General features: G+C 42.4%; 2 protein-coding genes across 2 annotated transcripts in view; both read left to right on the forward strand.

The window, feature by feature from the left end:
• Positions 1-2013, forward strand: part of LOC308090066 (uncharacterized protein) — a gene marked incomplete at both ends in the record, with an annotated part of 6851 nt that extends 4838 nt beyond the window's left edge. The window contains 2 exons of the mRNA XM_080435097.1: positions 1268-1324; positions 1940-2013. Coding sequence (XP_080291223.1) covers positions 1268-1324; positions 1940-2013 — 131 coding nt within the window. The remainder of the gene's footprint in view (positions 1-1267; positions 1325-1939) is intronic.
• LOC308090916 (threonine synthase-like 2) overlaps positions 1-16417 on the forward strand; it is a gene marked incomplete at its 5' end in the record, with an annotated part of 114102 nt that extends 97685 nt beyond the window's left edge. Inside the window, 5 exons of the mRNA XM_080436190.1 lie at positions 10011-10253; positions 10765-10913; positions 12216-12341; positions 12908-13062; positions 15441-16417. Coding sequence (XP_080292316.1) covers positions 10011-10253; positions 10765-10913; positions 12216-12341; positions 12908-13062; positions 15441-15666 — 899 coding nt within the window. The 3' untranslated portion in view covers positions 15667-16417. The remainder of the gene's footprint in view (positions 1-10010; positions 10254-10764; positions 10914-12215; positions 12342-12907; positions 13063-15440) is intronic.
• Between the last annotated feature and the right edge of the window lie 6017 nt (positions 16418-22434).

Genomic DNA, 22434 nt, shown 5'->3' on the forward strand with positions numbered 1-22434 from the left:
GTCCGTGTGTGTGTGTGTGTGTGTGTGTGTGTGTCTGTGAACAGCTAATCTCTGGCACCATTGGCCCAGCCAATGGTGCAAAACCGAGCACACACACTCCCTGGATGCCAAAGCCGAACCTCTGCCCTGATTTTTTCTGATTGGCCTGTTATAGCGCCACCTGGAGGCCGATTTGTGCAAAAACATTTTTGGACAGTACTCCTACAGATTTTGGCCAAGAATAGGTACACAGTATCTCTATAGTCATTAAAAGAAACGGCTCATTTCAGATTTTTCATATTTCATCCTGATTGGCAAAAATTGCCTTTCAAAGCTTGCAGGAGTGCTCCGTTTTGAACAAAATGCCTCAAATCATGAACACAGCATGCAATTTCCGTGAAATTTTCAAATCGGCCTCATGGTGGCACTGTAACAAGCCGATTCGTGTTTTTACCTAGAACTGAACCGATCAGTTTAAAACTTTGTAAGCACATTCTCTAGAGGCCAAGGAAAAACCTTTGTCCTGCATTTTTCACATTTGCCTTTTATAGCGCCACCAGGAGGCAGACTTATGTAAAACAATTTTTTTGATATTAAGCCTTCAGATTTGATCCAAATTTCACGCAAATCGGTACACATGATCTCTATAGTCATGTGATCAAGACGGATCTGTTTGATTTTTCATATTCCATCCTGATTGGCTAACATTGACATGTAATGTTTGCAGGAGTGGCCCATTTTGAACAAAATGCCGCAAATCATGAACGATTGCGGTGAAACTTTGAATGCACATTTGCACTACGTTGAGGAACAAATGCCACCCTTTTAACATTGGCCTGTTATAGCGCCACCAGCAGGTCAAATTTATTAAAACACATTTTTAGAACAAAATGCCTCAAATCATTCATGCAGTGTCCGATTGCCGTGCACGGCCTAGGAATAAATGGCACCCTTTTCACATTGTTCTATTATAGCGCCACCAGGAGGCCAAAATAACCTACCTGACCTGGCGGAGACCTGTGCTCCGAGGAGCACTTTTTCTAGTTTATAATGGTTCCTCTTTGTTTTAAGTTCATTACTTACCTCCAATATAGCAGCAAATACTGTATAACAGTAGCCTATGTATGTTTGAAGAAATTAGCAACACACTTTTATTTTTAATTTATATTGAAAGCTGAACTGTAATGATAATTAACCTCACAGATTCAGGTGATCAACTCACAGTTCTGAACATGTTTTACAGCTATGTTGTATGTTGCTCTGACTTGTGTGTTGTGTTGTGTTGTAGAAGCAGATGTGACCTACGCCCAGGTTAACTACCAAAACAAAGACAAGAATAAGACAGGTAGGTGAAATATACAGTATATCCACCTACTGTACATACACTATCAATTCACAATATAGTTTTTTCCACTACAATGTATCTGTTGCATTGAAACATAATGAGAAAACACAGCTGGTCCTGAAAATACAGCTATACAGCTTCATATGGTTAAAGACTGAAATGTCACATACTTTGAATGCACCACTTATAATTTCTGCTATTATTGTTTGTGTGTATTTTCCGTTGGCAGAATCAGCAGCTCCAGAACAAAGTGAAGATACAGTTTATTCTCAGGTCAAAGCAGGAACATCTCTTGGTAAGATTCTATCTTCATGTAGAACAGCTGCAGAGCTAATGCTGCTGATAACCTAGTCATTTCATCAACACCTCATGTGTCACTTTGATCAACATCTTGTCATGGCATCTAAGTGTTTATGTTACTCCTCCATTACGCCATTGTCAGCGGTTGTTATGGCAACCAAATAGTCAATTACACTGTCCCTCTGGGATATGGGATCTAAACTCTGGTTGATACAGTTTACAGTGGCATTGATGAAATGGTTGTAAAACTAACTGCAGAGAGATCTGCCATGCAAACTGTTCATGAACCATAATGTTTGATTCATTAAGATGCAGGACTCCAGAGCTACCTGCCATCCACACCAATGAACTGTAATGATAATGATGGGAGCATCCACACTGATGAATGATAACATTCTGTAAACATTTTGAGCATGAGTGACGTGTTGAATGTGACATCCTGTCATTTGGGATGGATTTTGATTGGCTGTCATTGTTTCTATCGTTCATCAATCGCTGTGAAATTGATCCCAAGTTGTATCATTCAACAATGTCATTGTTATAGTTGTGGTGTGAACTCTTCTATCCACTTGATAGCAGTGAGAGATGCTTTGATGAAGTGAAGGTGAAAACACATAGTGTCATGTAGTTATTATGAGAGTAAGACAATACCTTGTCTTCTCAAATTTGAACTGTTGGCAGCAGCCACATAATCTCTGTAGCCTATATTATTTACCTATATTCTTTGACCTTATGGAAGTTAAATAGAAATTGCCAGACTGTAATATCTTATTCATTGTCAGTCAGTGCGTCTGGGTTTAACCTTTTAAAGTTTTATGTTGTTTTATTCCAGGTTGGTAAATGAAGACGTCCGGAAAACATGGTGAAGAGAAGACAACATGGAAGAAGTCATATGTATTCACACTTTCACAATGTTCTTTATATCCACCAAACAGGCCTGCCGACAGGACACTTGTTTATTTTTGGTCCCTTGTAATTACGTTGTCTTCATATCTGGGCTCTCTCTCTCTCTTTTAATATTGAACCTTTAGTAGATTATTAGAGGTGTCTCTATAGTCTGTGTTCACACTTAATGATGGCTTTTTACCCTGATGGTGGTGTGTCACACTATTGAGCTTTCTCATGTGTACAATTTTAATATTTTCCTTTTTTCTGTTGCTTGTGCTGCCTTTTTCAAGTAGGTTTCTCCTACAACATATTAATGTAAGAACTGGGTGTTCACCACTTGTTCACTGTTTCACAATCCCTCTCTTGTTGACTTGATGATTTGTGCATTAAAGGTAATACATTTTCAGTTGGGTTGCCAATTTCAGTACCATTTATGAACTTCAAGTTTTTAGAGTTTCTGTTCCAATGTTGTCTGCTAATTGCTTTGTGTCATCACTCCCTGTATCCTGTCTGAGTTCTCTCTCCTGATGTTCTGTTCATTAAAGAGCTGGAGAGTTACTGAACAAACAAAGCTATAGAAATATAATAATATAGAGCTATTTAAACATGTTATGCAATACAATAATGATATACTGGAGCCCATGCTGTCTGTGTGAGCATTTTTTCTTTCATTCTATTGTTTGTTTTTCTCCAACTCAGCACCTGCATTATTTAACAACCATGCCTGCAGTAATTAGGCTGAACAGAACGTAATATTTTATTGTCTCCGCCAGGCCGAAAGGCATGGCGAGAGAGTATGTTTTACCCCCTGTCCGTCCGTCCGTCTGTGTGTGTGTGTGTGTGTGTGTGTCCGTCTGTGGACAGCTAATCTCCGGCACCGTTGGCTTGTTCACAGTGAAACTGTGCACACACACTCCCTGGATGCCACAGCAGAACCAATGCCCCAAATTTTCACATGGGCATTTTATAGCGCCATCAGGAGGCTGATTTGTGCAAAACATAATTTTGACAGTACTCCTACAGATTTTGTCCAAAAATCCCGCAAATCGGTACACAGTATCTCTATAGTCATTAAACGAAACGGGTCTTTCACATTTTTCATATTCCATCCTGATTGGCTAAAAATGTCTTCCAAAGTTTGTAGGAGTGCTCCGTTTTGAACAAAATGCCTCAAATCATGAACACAGCATGCAATTTCCTTGACATTTTCCACGCATATTTCCACTATGCCCATGAAGAAATGCCACTTGAACATTTTCAAATCAGCCTCATGGTGGCGCTATAACAGGCCGATTCGTGTTTTTACCTATAACTGCACCGATCTGTGTAAAACTTTGTAAGCGCACTCCCTAGAGGTCAAGGAAAAACCTTTGCCCTGCATTTTTCACATCTGCCTTTTATAGCGCCACCAGGAGGCCTACTTATGTAAAACATTTTTTTTTATATTACTCCTTCCGATTTTATCAAAATTTCACGCTCATCGGTAGGGGAAAACCGGGACGAACGACACGCAGGGACGGTTGCAACACTGACCTTTTTTCATGCTACACTTAAAATTCGTCACCCTCTTCGTCTTTTTTCCCAGTTCTGATCAAAATTGGCAGAGTTGAAGCCACTTTTGTATATTTCCACACTGTAGTAAAAAATACCCTATTTGAGTCTTTCCCATTTGTACTGCTGTGTTTATTTGGTGCCGATTGTAAATGGATTTTGTCTGTTAGGCTAATCTGTGGGCTAACTCTCAGTGAAGGTTCCATTGAAAAATATTCTTTAGCTTTTGTGCTAGCTAGCAAAACATCCGGGGAGGGCAGGGAGGAACGAACGGCGCATTAAGCCACTCGGTGCATTACGGACAGGGAGGGACGAACGGTGCATGTGTAACACAAAGTTGAGGAAACAGACAGAGGGGACATTAACATGATACATTTATTTGACTATCAGCATGGTCATTTGCTCGTAGGGTTCTACTGAAGCATCAATGAGAGTTAGATGCCAGAAATGTAACTTATGTGCTTGTTATAGGACATTTCATCCGACCGCGCCGTCCGCCCCCGTGTATGCACCGTTCGTCCCGACTGGCGGCCGTGTGCGGAGAGTAGCGCAACGTCACTTTACTTACCGATTGCGTTCGACTCGTTTCACTAAAATTAAAGACAAGTGTCTCTTGTTCACAAAAAAATATGGTTACATGAAATTAAGTAATCTCTGTGCAGGGAGGGAAATAGAAAAGGGTGCGTCGTTCGACCCCGTCCTCCCCTACACATGATCTCTGTAGTCATGTGATCAAGACGGATGTGTTTGATTTTTCATATTCCATCCTGATTGGCTAAGATTGACATCTAAAGTTTGCTAGTAGTGGCTTGTTTTGAACAAAATGCCGCAAATCATGAACCCCGCGTCCGATTGCGGTCAAACTTTACATGCTCAATATGTTGAGGAGCAAATGTCACCCTTTTAACATTGGCCTGTTATAGCGCCATCAGCAGGTCTAATTTAGCAAAACAAATGTTTTGAACAAAATGCCTCAAATCATGAATGCAGTCAGTGTCCGATTGCCGTGCAAGGCCTAAGAAGAAATGACACCCTTTTCACATTGGCCTATTATAGCGCCACCAGGAGGCCACAATAACCTACCTGACCTGGCGGAGACCTGTGCTCCGAGGAGCACTTTTTCTAGTTATTAATATTTCCTGGTGCCTTTTTGTATTAATATTAAAATATCATTCTATTATGAAATATCGAAATTACGTCACTGTAATAATAGTAATAGTAATAGTAACGTGAATTCTTGTCAGACTTGCAATAAATATCCCAATAGTATTACTGTAAACAGAGAGTAAAGGTCATTACACACCGGCGATTATGCGAATATACGCTCCATGGAAGCTTGCATTTTAAGGTTTTAAAAAAAAACATATTATTCGCATGAAAAAAACGCCCCCGGTGTGTAGGGAGCTTTAGAAATGACAAACACCTTCTTAATATAAAAATCGTCTCACAAATGTATTAAGGTAAATAAATGCACAAAATGATTTGAAATGCCACTGCATTCCGTTGTACGTCATAACTATGTGATCTTTCATTCAAGCGTTTAATGACAGGCATTTGCTGTCATCAAAGGTAGTGACTTAGGCTCATGCCTGTTCCAATTGAAGCCCATATTTGAGGGAGACCTGACGTGTGACATGTTCTCCTAAAGGACCAGTCGAATAACTTAGAACAAAAGAAAAGTATTAGTCCACCCACTTAAGGAGGGCTTGAATGTTAGTAAATAAAATGAAACATAGGACATCATGTGGGAAAAGAATTGAACAGGAATAGACTGACTACTTTAAATGACACAACGCTGTCTGGAAGTGAGGAAGGGGAAAATGATAGATCATGAAGCCTTTCGGAAGTGATAAACTACACATACATACAGCATACCGTGGAATGTTGCCATAATTCACATGTTTCAGAATCATACAACCTTTCCACTGGGTTGGAGGCTTTACAGAAACAGTATTTTTCCGGAGTCCAGTGTGAGCGAGCGGTCAGACACGTAGCCATGGAAGCTACGGGCACACTTGGTTCTCTGTGAGCCTCACAGAGTGTAGGAGTTGCATGGTTGGTCGTCCCGGGAGAGAGCTCCTCCACCGGCTTTAAGCTGTCGCCTGCTCTACCTGGGTATGCAGGCCGCCTTGTTGAAGAGCCGATAGAGTAGTCTCGTGCCCGGGAGAGAGCATGGCGTCCCCCCCCCGTCCTCTAGAGAGAGAGAGCGACATGGGGGCTGTGCTCGTCACCCCCCTGGTTGCTGAAGGGATGTTAAAACAAGTCATTGTTTGACAATTTGATCTGTGTGAAAAGGCTTACTTTTTGATAGTGTTAAATACCATAACCACTTGACAATCAATCAATCAATCAATCAATCAATCAATCAATCAATCAATCAATCAATCAATCAATCAATCAATCAATCAATCAATCAATCAATCAATCAACCAACCAACCAACCAACCAACCAACAAACACTAAAACCTATTTACTGTACATTTAGTTGACCGGAGTCCCCCAGGGCTATATACCAGGTCCCCTTTTTTTCCCTCTACACTAAATATGTTTGCCGAAAAGGCAGATCTACAAGCTGAAAGTTGTGAGCTTGTAGATCTGCTATTTCCACCACATGTTCTAACCAGAACAGTGACGCTAGGGTTCATGTGGTTAATGTCACCTCATCCTGGGACATACAAGGTACAAACTAAAAACTCACTGCAGAGTTTTATAGGAACAAAGAAAGAAGAGATGAGATTGAAATGGGAATTCTGTACCGTTTGTGATGATTTTATGACCTGTCTGTTGATCTGTCTGTTGACCTGTCTGTCGACCTGTCTGTCGATCTGTCTGTTGACCTGTCTGTTGATTTGTCTGTCGACCTGTCTGTTGACCTGTCTGTCGACCTGTCTGTCGACCTGTCTGTCGACCTGTCTGTTGATCTGTCTGTCGACCTGTCTGTTGACCTGTCTGTTGACCTGTCTGTTGACCTGTCTGTCGATCTGTCTGTCGACCTGTCTGTCGATCTGTCTGTTGACCTGTCTGTTGATCTGTCTGTCGACCTGTCTGTTGACCTGTCTGTCGATCCGTCTGTCGATCTGTCTGTTGATCTGTCTGTTGACCTGTCTGTCTGTCTGACCTGTCTGTCTGATCTGTCTGTTGGCCGAATGTTTTTGTCTGATGAACTTTTGGCCCATCAACAGTGTGTAAACGTTAATGTATGTTTTGTCACGTACACAGTGTCTCAGGTCTGAGTTGTCTTTGCACCTGTTGACCTTAGATTTAACTAAGTTTTGAAGCCTTTTTATCAGCCTTTATTACAACCTTTTCTGCAACCTATTCTCCTCTAGAGTCTAGTTCAGCTGTATGGTCTCCTTCTCTTAACCACAAACGGTTCACATCCTGTTCATCTTGTGCCTTGACAGCAAGGGGCCACCAACAGGTTTCCTGCTCTGATGCACTTACAGTTGGAGCAGTTAGTGAGAAGCAGCAAGTAGCGCAGGGCAGAGTTGAGTTATGAATAATACACGTTCAGGGGTGGAGTGGAGGTCCGCCTCTCAGAGTTGTTTTTACAAACGAGCCATTGAACGTGAATTGTAAATACATTATGCTTTAATGGTCTGTGACTGTGATACACAGATACACGCGCAAAACCCCGCACATTTGAAGGAATTTATAAAACTCCCCCGGACAGGCGGACAGGCACCCAAAAGAGGACATGTCCGGGTAAGAGGACGTATATGGTCATAAAATAACAGCTGAGATATTTTCATGAATGATGGTGAATAATTTTCTTTTCTCAGTTTTAAGCATAGCGTTCGCATGGATCAGTTGTGATGTGACATTGTTATAGGAACGTTAAAATAATGGTTGGATTGCTTGGAAAATGCTGTACTTTTGAAAGACATTAGAATATTTGTTGTTGTAATTAATTGAATAATTTAGGAGTTATACCAAAGCTCAGAAATAATTCTGCTAAGCCATTTGTAATGGAAGTTTGAAGACAGTAGTGGCGATGTTTTTATGAATGTTAAAAATAATGTTGGCTTGTCTGAAAAAACATGTACTGTTGGTAAACATTTAGAATACATATTGTTGTAATTAAATGAGGAATTTACAAGTTAAATAGAAGCAGGGAAATATGTAAGAAAAGGGAGTTTAAAGGGACGTTTGGACGGTTTGAGACAAAACACAGCCAGGGGTTTGGGAACACGAAAATAATATTTGACTGTGTTAAGAAATCCAGATACGGTTAAGAAAAATAGAACAAATGTTGCTAAAATTAAGTCAGTAATGTAGAAATTAGCTTGAAGTTTATACATAATTTTGCTGGCCGTTTGTAAAAGGGCAGGGTGTGGATGGTTCACACACACACACACACACACACACACACACACACACACACACACACACACACACACACACACACACACACACACACACACACACACACACACACACACACACACACTCAAACACACACACACACACACACACACACACACACACACACACACACACACACACACACACACACACACACACACACACACACACACACACACACACACACACACACACACACACACACACACACACACACACACACATGTTCTGACGTGACAGTAAAGGCTAGCGTGTTATTGAAGCTAAAGGCGGTGTTGGCTATGTTGGAAAAATCCTTGTGCTTTTGATATAAATACAACAAATGTTGTTGAAATTTAATGAGTAATTTACAAGTTAAAGGGAACCTGGAAATATGTCTGAAAAGTGGTTTTGTAATGGTCGATTGTGAAGCACAGTACAGTTATGGCTTTAGGAACGTTAAAGTACTGTTTGACTGTGTTTGAAAAATCCAGGTACGGTTGAGAAAAATAGAACAAATGCTGCTGTGATGAAGTCAGACATTTAGAAGTATATCTGAAGTTTAGACAAATGTTTGCTGGATGCTGTTGCAAAGGCAGATTTGTCTTTTCTTGATACACAAACACACACTGACACCACACACACACACACACACACACACACACACACACACACACACACACACACACACACACACACACACACACACACACACACACACACACACACACACACACTTTCAAAGTATCTCTATCTCTCAATGAAGTTCAGGGCAATATTTGACATGATGATGAAGTCATTTGATAGATTTACTTAAAGTAATACTAGGTAACGTTTTCAACAAAACTAAAGTTAAATTGTATATCTTTTGCGAGTGGCAAAAGTTTCAAAACACCCACTCCGTGAATTTCACCCCCGGAAGCCTTTTATTTATATATTTTCTATTGAACGTGTACGGGGGGGACTTTCCCGGGAAAATGACGTTCCTGGCCAACGTCATGACGTCGTGGCCGACGTCCTCAGGAACTACCGCAACGGTTTCCTGTTTGGCCAGGAACTACCGCGCTATTAACAAAAAGGAACCTCACGCTGATTTTAAGATAATGTAGGATTGGAAGATCGAAAAAGAACAGAAAAAGAAAGCACAGCTCATGGTAACTAATGCTCCACTGGCTAAGAGAAACGATCCGTAGATAGTATAAAACAATTAAAAGATCGCTTTTTGAAACGCTTCCGGCTTCCGGTGAAAACGAATGGAATTCTGGGTAATCGAGGACTAGGGAAATTGTATGCAGTGACGGTAGTGACCAGCAGAGGTTGCTAAAAATCGTTATTTGTGATTCTGCATTGTACAACTTTAAACAGAAGGTGGCTAAATGAATCACATGCACAACTGGAGAGGATCATGTTGTGATTACAAGGTGTAAGTGTTGTTTTGGGTGCATGGCTGTAGGTGAGACAGTCAACAGGACACACAGGGTTAACTCTGCTATGGACTGGGGTCAGAGGTCAATACATCTATTAGGGTGAATGTATGAGATATTCCCTCTAGATGGAATCTTCCTCTTGCTCATTGTCTTCATCTTTATGTTTCCGTGTGCAGCGGACGGCAGCTCAGACGACATTGACGTTCCCATACGGAGGCTGTTCGCTGACCAGGAGCTGGTGAAGAGCCATGGCCTGATGAGTCTGAACTCTGTCAACTGGTCCAGAGTGATGATCCAACTGGCTCACTTCATCTACGCCTACCTGCACCTCAGCACCATGGAGCAGCAGGCCCACCACCACAACCCACTGCCTCCTCTGGAGGTGGTGGTGCCCACCGGAGGAGCAGGGAACATCGCAGGTGAGATCCATTCATCACATCTAATGGGATTGTACTATCGTTAGAATCTTGAACTTGAACTTATTGGATATGTTATAAAATACACATGTTGCTCTTCATTTCATATGAAAACAGAGAATCATAGAAAAAAAATGAGATATTGAATCAAGAAAAAATCAAGAATCAGGAATCAAGAACTTTCTTGTCACATCACAGGTTTACACGTGTAAAGAAGTGGGTGAAATGTGTTTTTGCGTAAGCTCCATGTTTTTGAAGAAAAAGGAGGGGGTGGGGCAGGGAGTAAGAAATCCAACATTAAATAAGCATGTCAGAGAGTACATAAAAAAACTAAAATCGAGATATCTACATATATATGCACATAGCATAATGCCAACAGATACAGTATGTACATGAGGTTAAACATACTGTTAGGTGTGAAAGTGTTAACACATTGGTAGGTCCTTATATCATCATTTATTTGCATGACTTGTTTGTAAAATAGTGTTGAGTCATGTGTTCTGTCTCCTATCAGCCGGCTGCATTGTGAAGCAGATGGGCGTGCCGTTGCGTCTGGTTGCCATGGTGAACGCCAACGACATCGTCCATAGGACGGTGCAAAGCGGGGACTTCTCCATGACCGACACTGACACACAGACACTGGCCCCCGCTATAGACATCCAGGTACTGTCACGGTCACACACACGCTGTCACACACACACACACGCTGTCTCACACACACACACACACACACACACACACACACACACACACACACACACACACACACACACACACACACACACACTGTCACACTCACACTGTCACACAGACACTGGCCCCCGCTATAGGGCATAGCAGTTGCGGCCACTTCCTGGTTCCACTTCAAAATACTCAATGCATTTTTCCCATTGACATTTCCAAAAATATTTATATCAATTAATTTAAGCCTAGAATCAAGCCATCCAGGGTCCTGGTGAATCATGACCATTAAACATTTTTTTCTGTGATTTATTTTATTTTATATTTATTTATATGATATACTATATTTAATAAATACCCTTTGTTTTGCCGTTTTCAAAAAAAAACAAAACACAGAATCAAACGTTTTATGGTCATGATTCACCAGGGCCCTGGATGGCTTGATTCTAGGCTTAAAATAATTGATATAAATATTTTTGGAAATGTCAATGGGAAAAATGCATTGAGTATTTTGCAGTGGAACCAGGAAGTGGCCGCAACTGCGATGCCCTATAGACATCCAGGTACTGTCATTGTCACACACACGCTGTCACACACACACACACACACACACACACACACACACACACACACACACACACACACACACACACACACACACACACACACACACACACACACACACACACACACACACTCTGTCACACGCACACTGTCACACAGACACTGGCCCCCGCTATAGACATCCAGGTACTGTCACTGTCACTCTAGTCTCACGAGTTGCCTCCCACAATTTTCAAATGCTTCCGTCAAAACGGCCACTTTTTGATTGAGTTTTGGCCATTGTCGCCCGTTTTTCTTTAATAACACGGGCTGGGAAGGTCGGATACCTGAGTAAAGTTCACTTTGAGCTGCATCCAACACATCCACTGCCATTTCCGTCGGCCTTACCGTTAGATCACTAGAGGCATTTGAATATATATATGTTTTATTATCATGTGGTGCCCTCAGTGGCTGATGCCCCAGGACACTCGCCCCCTACGGCCTATGGATGATCAGGCCTTGTGTATATGTTTCCATAGGATCCATACATCATGTATGTGTTTTCTATATGTCTCCATATGTTTCCATAGGATCCATACAACATGTATATGTTTTCTATATGTCTCCATATGTTTCCATAGGATCCATACAACATGTATATGTTTTCTATATGTCTCCATATGTTTCCAAAGGATCCATACATCATGTATATGTTTTCTATGTCTCCATATGTTTCCATAGGATCCATATAACATGGAGCGTGTGTTCTGGCTGCTATCAGGGAGAGATGGAGCCTTAGTGAAGGACTTGATGGAAGACTTTCAACGTTCTCACAGAAACACCCTGCCTGAAGCTCTGCATAAACAGGTTCATTACACGACAGAAACACCCTGCCATAGCAACCAGATACAGGAAGTCTGACCTCTTTATCACATGACCGAGGTTGGGAGGTTGGGACTAGAAGTTAGGGCCGCAAAGCAAAGCGGGGAGGGAGGAGAGGAGAGGAGAGGAGAGGAGAGGAGAGGAGAGGAGAGGAGAGGAGAGGAGAGGAGAGGAGAGGAGAGGAGAGGAGAGGAGAGGAGCCGAGAGGAGAGGCCAGAGGGGCCGGACTGGGGCTTGACGTGTGTGCAGAGTGACTAGGCCAGTGCAGAGTGACTGGACCAACCTCGGATCTGGCCTAGATGTGAGGGCCGGAAGCGGCCCTGACATCTAGTTCATTTAATTCATGAAAAGTTGTGATTTCTATTTTTTTTATTATTATTTTTAGCTTTTCTACATCTTTTGAAGTATATATATATATTTTTTAAATGGAAGACACAAAAAAGGGGTAATTTACCCATAAAAATGTGTCCACAACCCAAACATGGGTCCCGACCCACTGTTTGGGAAACAGTGGTCTAATGGGTCTGTGGTTGTGCTCTCTCTCTCATCAGTTATCCCAGGCCATGTGGACACAAACGGTGACAGATGAAGGCATTGTGAGCTCCATGAAGAGATGCTGGGAGGAGAACGGCTACTTGTTGTGTCCCCACACAGCGGTGGCAGTGTGGCATCACTACCACTGTCCCCACGACCCTGCAATTCACAGGTGAAAGGTCATCACATTGTTTTTAATGCAGCAACAGGCACAAAGTATGGAGTACCCAAACCCTGTCTGACGGTCATTGTGCATGACTCACCAGACCATTTGTTCCTAATCTGGTGGTGGGCCCATTCTTGCTAAATGGGCCCCTCCTGCAAATAAACCAATGACAGTCAACTGGAATGTCATAATAACATCTGATTGAAATATTGATCACGTGACTCCAGAGATAATGTGTCCCAATTTGAGTTTTGGACAAAATCTGTAGGAGCTTTAGCAAAAAGTGTGTTTTGAAGAAAACACAAATTGGTGGAAATTCTTGTCAGGTGTAAATGGCCGTGGCCTAAATGGGGAGTTGCATCATGATCCAAGGAATCCAGGGGGAAAAAAAAATAATGGATTATTTAGCCTATTCACCTTATTCCTGGCTTTCTCCACTGCGTCACCATTGCCTCTTACATTGAGTTTTTCTCTGTATGCTGCTTCATTCAATATCTTTCCTAGTAGGCTACTGCAGGTGTAATGCAGGTAATCAGTGTGTTGCCAGATTTTGCAAAAGAAAAAGCGGCCAGGTCTATGAAAACAAGCCCAAAAGAAGCAACTAGCCTAACTTTACATTGACTATTAGACAATAGCAGATCAACAAGCTCACAGTGTGTCACATCACGACACGTTGTGAGCTTGTAGAATATTTTTGGACACATTTTAACAACACACATCTTGTATGGGGGTCCCTGGCACCACATATTTTCAGATGGGGGTCTGCAACTCTGCGGACAAATACTTATTAATCTGGGGGTCCTTGACATGAAAAAATCACACCCTGTGTGAAGTGGGCGGTGTCTTGCTAGCTAATCACAATACTGAATGGAGTCAACCAATCATGTACAAAATAATAAATAAATACATTTATTGAAACACTCTTTATGATGGACGAAACCATAACTTGAAAAAAACCAATTTATGTTTTTTTTCAAGTTATGGTTGCTTATATAGGTTTATGCACATGTGTCATGTGACACTGGCCAATCACAGTCCTGAATAGATTGTGATTGGCCAATCACGGTGCAGGATAATTGTACAAATTTCCAAACCTCACTTATAGGGGCGGTTTCACAGCGCAGGATATTTGTACATTTTTCCAAACCTCACTTATAGGGGCGGTTTCACCGCCCAAAAATGGGGGAGCCACTGGTTTAAAAGACATTAGAAAGCAAGCCCAATTAAGCAACTACACTTTAAAAAAAAAGCCCCAAATTGCTTAATGTAAGCAGACATGGCAACACTGGTAAACGGGAAACTCATTGATATGGGGCTCCCCACCTCCCCTACTCCCCTACCTGGCCACGCCCGCGGTGGGCATGGAATAAGGTGAATAATTCAAGAGTTATAGCCCAAGAGGTTCTTCCATGGCCTACTGAGAGTGTGTGTGCAAAGTTTGACGCTGATTTGTTCAGCGGTGCTTCAGATTTGCTGTTCACAGACACACAGACAGCATGACCATTCCGGCCTGGCGGAGATAAATATTGATGCCAGGTTGAAAGTGGCCACTTTAACCTTTTCCCCAAATCAGTTATTTTATTCAAATCGATTATACCTTATTATCCATTACATTACAATCAGTTTGATTAACTGCTGCACCCCTAGTCTGTAATCCTCCTATAATTCCACAAACCTCTGAGCCCAAACCTCTGAGGCCAAACATTGTTCTGCCCGGTTCTTCTCCTCAGTGCCTGGAGCTATTGATCTCAAATTGCACACAGCCATTGACCATTACCGTGTGCATGGGACTGCGAAGCCCGTTTTTCGATATCACTAAATCTCAGCTGTTTATTCGCATTTTTATGTCAAAGAATGTCGCCATGCTTACGGTGGCTGCTCAAACTGCGCGTGCGTCGCATCTACAGCCCCACTGCGTTACACTGTTGCACACACAGAACACTCGCCCCGTGTATGCGCGAACACGCACGTGCGCATGCACGTTGGGGAGGCACGTGTCAGAATAATTTGTGTTCGTGCGACGGCCGTGTGTGTGTGTGTTCGTGACGGGGGACAGCTCTGGCCGCATGAGGATGTACATGTGTGTGTGCGCCTCAAGCGCACAAACACCGTGCTTAAACTTAGAAGGACTTTCATTTACGCACGTGTACACAGAAAACATTCTTACGGATCTGTGTATGTGTGTGTGTGTCTGTGTCTCTGTGTTTGCGACGGGACCCGGGGGGTCCGCAACGGGACTCACGGGGGGAGGGGGAGGGCAACAGGACGCGCGGGGGTGGACGCGCGCCAGGACGCGCAGTAACCCCACGTTTGCTACTTTCGCCTGCACACTTCACCGGGTATGGTCTAGTTAGTTATAATTAGTTAAGCATGTTTTCTTCCAGGTGCTACGTAGCTACAGCCTCTCCCGCCAAGTTCCAGGCGGCAGTGGAGAGGGCGGGGTTGACCTTTGACCCACCGGAGTCGGTGAAGGCGTTGGACCAGATGGCCACCCGCTGCCAGAACCTGGAGAGGAGTCTGGACTGGAAGACTGACTGGGAGAACCGCCTGAGAGAATGCATCCAGTCTATATACACATCTAGACAACCCAGACTTACCACAAACACTTGATTCATGTTATTGACAATACGTTGTTTAAATTCAGAATGGTCGATTATATCACTGTTTCTCAACATCGGGTCTGTGGACCACCAGTGGTCCAAATGGACCCTTCATCCATTTTTCAACCTTATCTTCATATATTTGGTCCTCTCTAATACTCATTATAAAATGGCACAATTTCTGTATACTCACTCTGCGCGTCTCATTAGTGGGCTGTAGACAGTTCAGAAACCTGCCTACCAATGACATCATCGTTGATGGGGATTCTAAGCTAATAGAAACTACACCATTTATCTTCCTGGAAAGTTAGCATGCTGAAATAGAAGCCATTTTCCTTACATTATTATTATTTTATTAAAAAAAAATCTTGTTTGAAATGACCAAACCTGTCTACCGATGATACTGGTAGGCAGGACTGTCCACAGTCTTACTCTGAGACACAGACTGATTGGACAGAAATCTTATCAGTGGACCAGTTATATGAAGATAGGTTGAAAATGGGTGAAGTGGTCCTTTAATTCAGAATGGTTGATTTTTACTCAATGATCCCAGTTTTGTCTGTTATGCAATTTCTAAATGTGATGAAGGCTTTCATGGCCTTCCTACTGTGTGTGTGTGTGTGTGTGTGTGTGTGTGTGTGTGTGTGTGTGTGTGTGTGTGTGTGTGTGTGTGTGTGTGTGTGTGTGTGTGTGTGTGTGTGTGTGTGTGTGTGTGTCACTTTATTTTTTGACACATGTTGACTTATGTGCTGTACAATGAAGACAAGTCAAATCAGATGAATGTACAAATGAATAAATATCTCATATTTCATCAGTATGATGAACCCAACTGATATTGGTGACTCCATGACCTGTTATCTTGCTCAGCTTCCCTCAGGTAGAATGTGGCAATGCTTTTAGTAATCTGTACTTTTGGACTGATCAGCACTAAATGTCTTCTGTACACTGCCAGTAGGCCAAGGATTTACCTATCTCATCTTTTCATGTTTTACAAGACATCAAGCTTTGGCCTACTAGCATTTGTGCACAAGATATTATGTGGACGATTGGGCTCGATCACATCCACTGATGCTGTGGGCCTCAGTAAACTGAATAATATGACAGTATCACAGGCTGTATCAATTATTTTCGCAGTGATTATTCTATAAAACACTTTTTCAATCATTGCCTGCCAATAACGCATATATGCGTTCTTTAGAATCCATCACTTGCCCGCCAATAACGCATATATGCGTTCTTTAGAATCCATCACTTGCCCGCCAATAACGCAAATATGCGTTTTTAGATATTTTTTTTCCAAAGACCAAGGAGATATGATTTTTTGAAGATCTAGACTCCTATCCACTTCCTTGTTAACTTAAAACTCCTGAATACTTTTTGTTTTTTCAATGAAAAATCTCTGTTAGACAACTGCAAAAAAATCTGAAATAATTCTGGCAGTCAATCGTTGAATAATCGAAAAGCATTTTTTTTCTTGGAGATTTTGTTTTCTTTTGTATTCATTAATCGACACGTAAAGTTTAATTTCGTATTTTTTTAATCAACTAAATTCATTAGTCTGATTAACCACTTAAGCCCTATATTATACCTTGCACAGCGATGTCACGCCAAAATAGCCGATATACAAGCTCACATTGCATCGCAATGCATTGTGAGCTTGTAGAGCTTGTGAGTTTTTACCGATTCTCAATTATTTCTTATAATCAATTAAACCAATTAGTTCAATTAACTGTTGCACCCCCACTGTGTATCACATCCACTGTGGGCTTCTTTCTGTAAAGTGAATAACATGATGGTATATCTTACAGTAAAGTCAATAAAGTGATAGCAGATCTTACAGTAACATGACATGACAGTGTATCTTAATGTGAAAGTATCACATCCACGTATGCTCTTTGTTGAATAGAATAGTTCAATTACACAATTTGTGTTGAAATCTAAAGTTTTCAAATAATTGTACTGGTGTAGCCTGGGCACCATTCCTTTTCGGGTATATGATCCGGTCGGGAGCTCTACGTCATCCGCGTCATCAGCGACCGGATCGCGACAAACCGGAAACACGTCTCACCCCAAAATAGGTCCGTCCTATAAAATCCTTGATGTGGCGTAGTTTAGCTTATTTTTTAAATCTAAATGTGAGTGTACTTTCCGGAGACTATTTAGCGTCTGTATTATCCGTATTATCCCACGGGGAAATTCTATTCCATTTAAATAGGGATTGGGGAACCAAAACAAAGCGGCACCGCAAAACCGGATCTCGACAATCCGGAAACAGGATTCTTTTTTCTTTTTTCTTTTTCAGTAGGCGTGGCCTAGACCGGATCATATGGGTTTTAGTAACGATCACCAGGCTTTCCTCCGAGGTGGAAAGACTGGTGATGCGAGGTTAGTACTGGTGTAAAATGTAAAATATTTGTCTCCGAGAAGTACCTAAAAAAAGTACTCAAGTACAGTACTGGAGTAAATGCACTTCCACCACAGAGATTAACATCTATTCTAATTAAAGAGTTCCTCTCTGTGAAACTGCTCACTGTCAGGTGAAAAAAAAGCGGTCTTGACGTCATGCGTAGGAGGAGATGTGGTTTGTCTCTGCAGGCTGATAACAAAAAAACAACAACCTTGAAGTATGATTTGGTGACGTTGACATTTTTTTAATCCACTGCACACCACCTGCTTTGACTGACCTACTGGATCCCAGGGCCGGACTGGGACCAAAATTCAGCCCTGGCATTTTGGTCCGGACCGGCCCACCCCCCCCCCCCCCCCCCGTTTTGTCAACGGGGGGGGGGGGGGGGGGGGGGGGAGCGTTTCACTGTTTCAGCAGCCCAGCCCTGCACATGAACTCTGCAGCCGCACTGAGGCCCCTGCTGGAAAGCATCCCAGCCCAAACAGTAACTAATAATTTGGCCGCGCGACCCGGAAATGACCGTAATAATCCTAAAACGGGAGCGAAAATATTTTTCAACAAGCGGCCCACTGGCCAGCGGCCCACCGGGCATTTGCCCGGTACGCCAAATGGCCAGTCCACCCCTGCTGGATCCTCAGTAAAATACATTTAGTTAAAATACAATAAACTCTTACAGATTAGATTTCAAAAGGTACATGTAATGTAACGTGTGATATATATATATATATTTTTAACCTTTATTTAACCAGTAAAATCACATTGAGACCATTGTCTCTTTTACGAGACAATTCCTCCATCATGATGAAGACAGCCAGATGTTTCCTGTTGTAAACCAGTGAGGATCATCCACTGTGTGTGGAGCCTACTGATGGATTCTAGCCTTGGGACCCAAACTTTAATTAGAAAATTATCCATACAATTACCATACCATACATCAGTATCCATTAAAAGAACAGGCAGATTCACTTTTTGGCCTATTTTGGCCTATAACTCTTGAACCATAGGTCAAGAGCATCAAAAATCCTTTTCCCCTGGACTGCTTGGATCATGTAGGCTACCGTTTTAAATCTAATCTGTTAGAGTTTATTGTATTTTAACTAAATGTATTTTTGTCACGGTGTGGTGCAGGCAGGGGACCCAAGCGCAGAGAGGACACGGAAGGTTTGATGAAACAGTAGCTTTACTTATAAAACATGTCAAATACAAATAATACACAAACAAGGCAACCCTCGAACACGAGGAGAAAGTGTTAAGCACACGGCACGGGGAGCAGAGTTAACAGAGGTACAAACAAGGAGCTCATGCCGTGGCAATGAATTAAAAATCCAACACAGGATTGCAAGCTGAAGCCGGCTAAGTAGGCTACAGAGTCATTAAGCTGAGGAGGCTCAGCTGGGTAACGAGTCAGTTGCAGTGCAAACTAGAAGACAGGCAAGGAGGAGGGGGGAGGGGGGAGGGGCAGAGGAGAGGTAGAGGAGACAAGACGGGCAACAACAACTAAGCAGACAGGGAGACACAGAACACTACTACAAAATAAGGTACAGTAGTGTAAAGCAAACCCTAACACAGAAACAAGGACTGCAACATGACTTCAGAATAACAGCACAGACAAAATAACAACACAACAGGACAGGCCTAATAAGTCCATGACCATAAAAGGGCAAGAAGGTCCAAATAATGACGACAGAGTACACGGCCCGAGGAGCGGACCGTGACAATTTGACTGAGGATCCAGTAGGTCAGTCAAAGCAGATGGTTTGCAGTGGATTAAAAAAATGTCAACGTCACCAAATCTGACTTCAAGGTTTTTTTTTGTTTTTTTTGTCGGCAGCCTGCAAAGACAAACCCAGGGGTGGACTGGCCATTTGGCGTACCGGGCAAATGCCCGGTGGGCCAGTGGGCCGCTGGGCCACCCAAAAAAAAAAAAAAAAAAAAAAAAAATCAAATATTTTCGTTCCCGTTTTAGGATTATTACGGTCATTTCAGGGTCGCGTGGCCCAATTATTAGTTATGTTAATGTTTGGGCTGGGATGCTTTCCAGCAGGGGCCTCAGTGCGGCTGCAGAGTTCATGTGCAGGGCTGGGCTGAACAGTGAAACGCTCCCCCCCCCCCCCCGTTGACAAAACGGTCCGGGGGGGGGGGGTGGGCCGGTCCGGACCAAAATGCCAGGGCTGAATTTTGGTCCCAGTCCGGCCCTGGACAAACCACATCTCCTCCTACACATGATGTCAACACATCCTTTTCTTACCTGACAGTGAGCAGTTTCACAGAGAGGAACTCTCTAATTATAGCTGCTAATTTATGGGGTGGAAAGTAACTAAGTGTATTACTCAAGTACTGTACTCATATTTCAATACTTTATACTTCTACTCCACTAACATCTCAGAAGCAAATATTTTACATTTTACACCACTACAATTATTTGAACAATTTAGTTAAAAGTTACTCTGCAGCTTTCAACACAAAACGTACAAATGTACAATTATTGTAAGATATACTGTCATATTATTCACTTTACTGTAAGATATATCATCATGTTATTTAGTTTACAGAAGCCCACAGTGGATGTGATACTTAGGGGTGCAACAGTTAATTGAACTAATCGATTTAACTGATTATAAGAAATAATCGAGAATCGATAAAATAATACATTTTCAAAGATAGCCAATCTACAAGCTCACAATGCATCACACCGCTGTTAATAGGTTGTTATGTTTAGGTGTATCAATAAATGCAGTGATAGTAGTCAACAGTATTGTCAATGCTCACATTTGTGTCTTTACCACACTGTGTGTGTGTGTGTGTGTGTGTGTGTGTGTGTGTGTGTGTGTGTGTGTGTGTGTGTGTGTGTGTGTGTGTGTGTGTGTGTGATATTAATGATATTAATACTGTAGGGCTTGTTTCGGCCCATGGGCTGCCTATTGCTGACCATTGGTATAGATCAATGGTTTTCAACCTTTTTCATGCCAAGGACCCCTAAATTGATATACATTTGGCCGCGGACCCCCATCTGAAAAGGTTTTGTGCCCAGGGACCCCAAGAAGCAAAGATTTGAGTTAAAAATGTGTGTTTCAAAAAATATATATATTCAAGATATGCATTTTCAAGATTTTTCAAAAAATAGCAGATCTACAAGCTCATAGCGCGGCACTCGGTGACGCGCTATGAGCTTGTAGATCTGCTATTTTTGAATAGCCAAAGCTAAGTGGTTAAAATGATCGTGACACTATGTTAACCAATTAAGCTGGGGACCCCCTGGTACCCTCCCAAGGACCACTGGTGGTCCCTGGACATGCTGGTGAACTTCTATACTGCCTTCATCGAGTCCATCGTCACCTTCGCCATCATCATCTGGTTCCCCGCTGCAGCGGCCAAGGACAAGGCCAAGCTGCAGCGGGTGATACGCTCGGCGGAGAGGGTGATTGGCTGCCCTTTGCCCCCCCTGGAGGCCCTGATTAAAAATAGAGCTTTGGGGAGGGCCAGGAAGATCATGGCTGACCCCACACACCCAGGACTATGGTCTCTTTGCCCCGCTCCCCTCAGGCTGGAGGTTGTGGTCACTAAAGACTTTGAAGGCACGACACTCACACAGCTTTTTCCCCACGGCCATCCGGCTACTGAATGCTGCTGCCCCCCCCTGACCTCAGAGAGCTATATGGACTGTCCTAACTGAACACTTGATCTTTTTGACTCTTTTGACACTTCTCACTTCTCATAAATATTATATTATTTGTATTTATTACTTGTTGTTTGCACTGTCTTGTCCTGTCTTGCACCAGTCCTGTTGTAAACTGCGCTCCACTGCATCAAACCAAATTCCTAACCTGTCTACATGTCATGGCAATAAAGTCTTCTGATTCTGATTCTGATTCTGATTCTGATTCTGGACCCCTGGTTGAGAAGCACTGGTATAGATGGTCTAGAGCAGCAAGTGACTTACAGAAGACTTTGGCAGCTATGACCCATGTTTAGTAAGTGTTTAAATAAATAAATAATAATAAATGCACACGCACGCATGCACAAACACACACCATTTTTAAAACTATATTTGTATAGTTATAGTTATAGTGCTTGGTGTGAACGGCCCTTAACTCTCTGCTCTATGCTACAAAAAAGGTCAAAGGTGGAAAAGTACAGAAACAATATCGCCCGTATTTTCTGTCTTTATCTACTATTTATTACATCATCTATTTATCAAAAACAGCAGTCACATCATGTGATAAACGTTCAATCAACACATCCTCCGTCGTTTTGATGCATACGTGTTCCTCTGTGTGTGTGTGTGTGTGTGTGTGTGTGTGTGTGTGTGTGTGTGTGTGTGTGTGTGTGTGTGTGTGTGTGTGTGTGTGTGTGTGTGTGTGTGTGTGTGTG

Source organism: Gymnoscopelus braueri (genome assembly GCF_963280865.1).
Source record: "Gymnoscopelus braueri genome assembly, chromosome: 8".
In the NCBI taxonomy this organism is placed as follows: Eukaryota; Metazoa; Chordata; class Actinopteri; order Myctophiformes; family Myctophidae; genus Gymnoscopelus; species Gymnoscopelus braueri.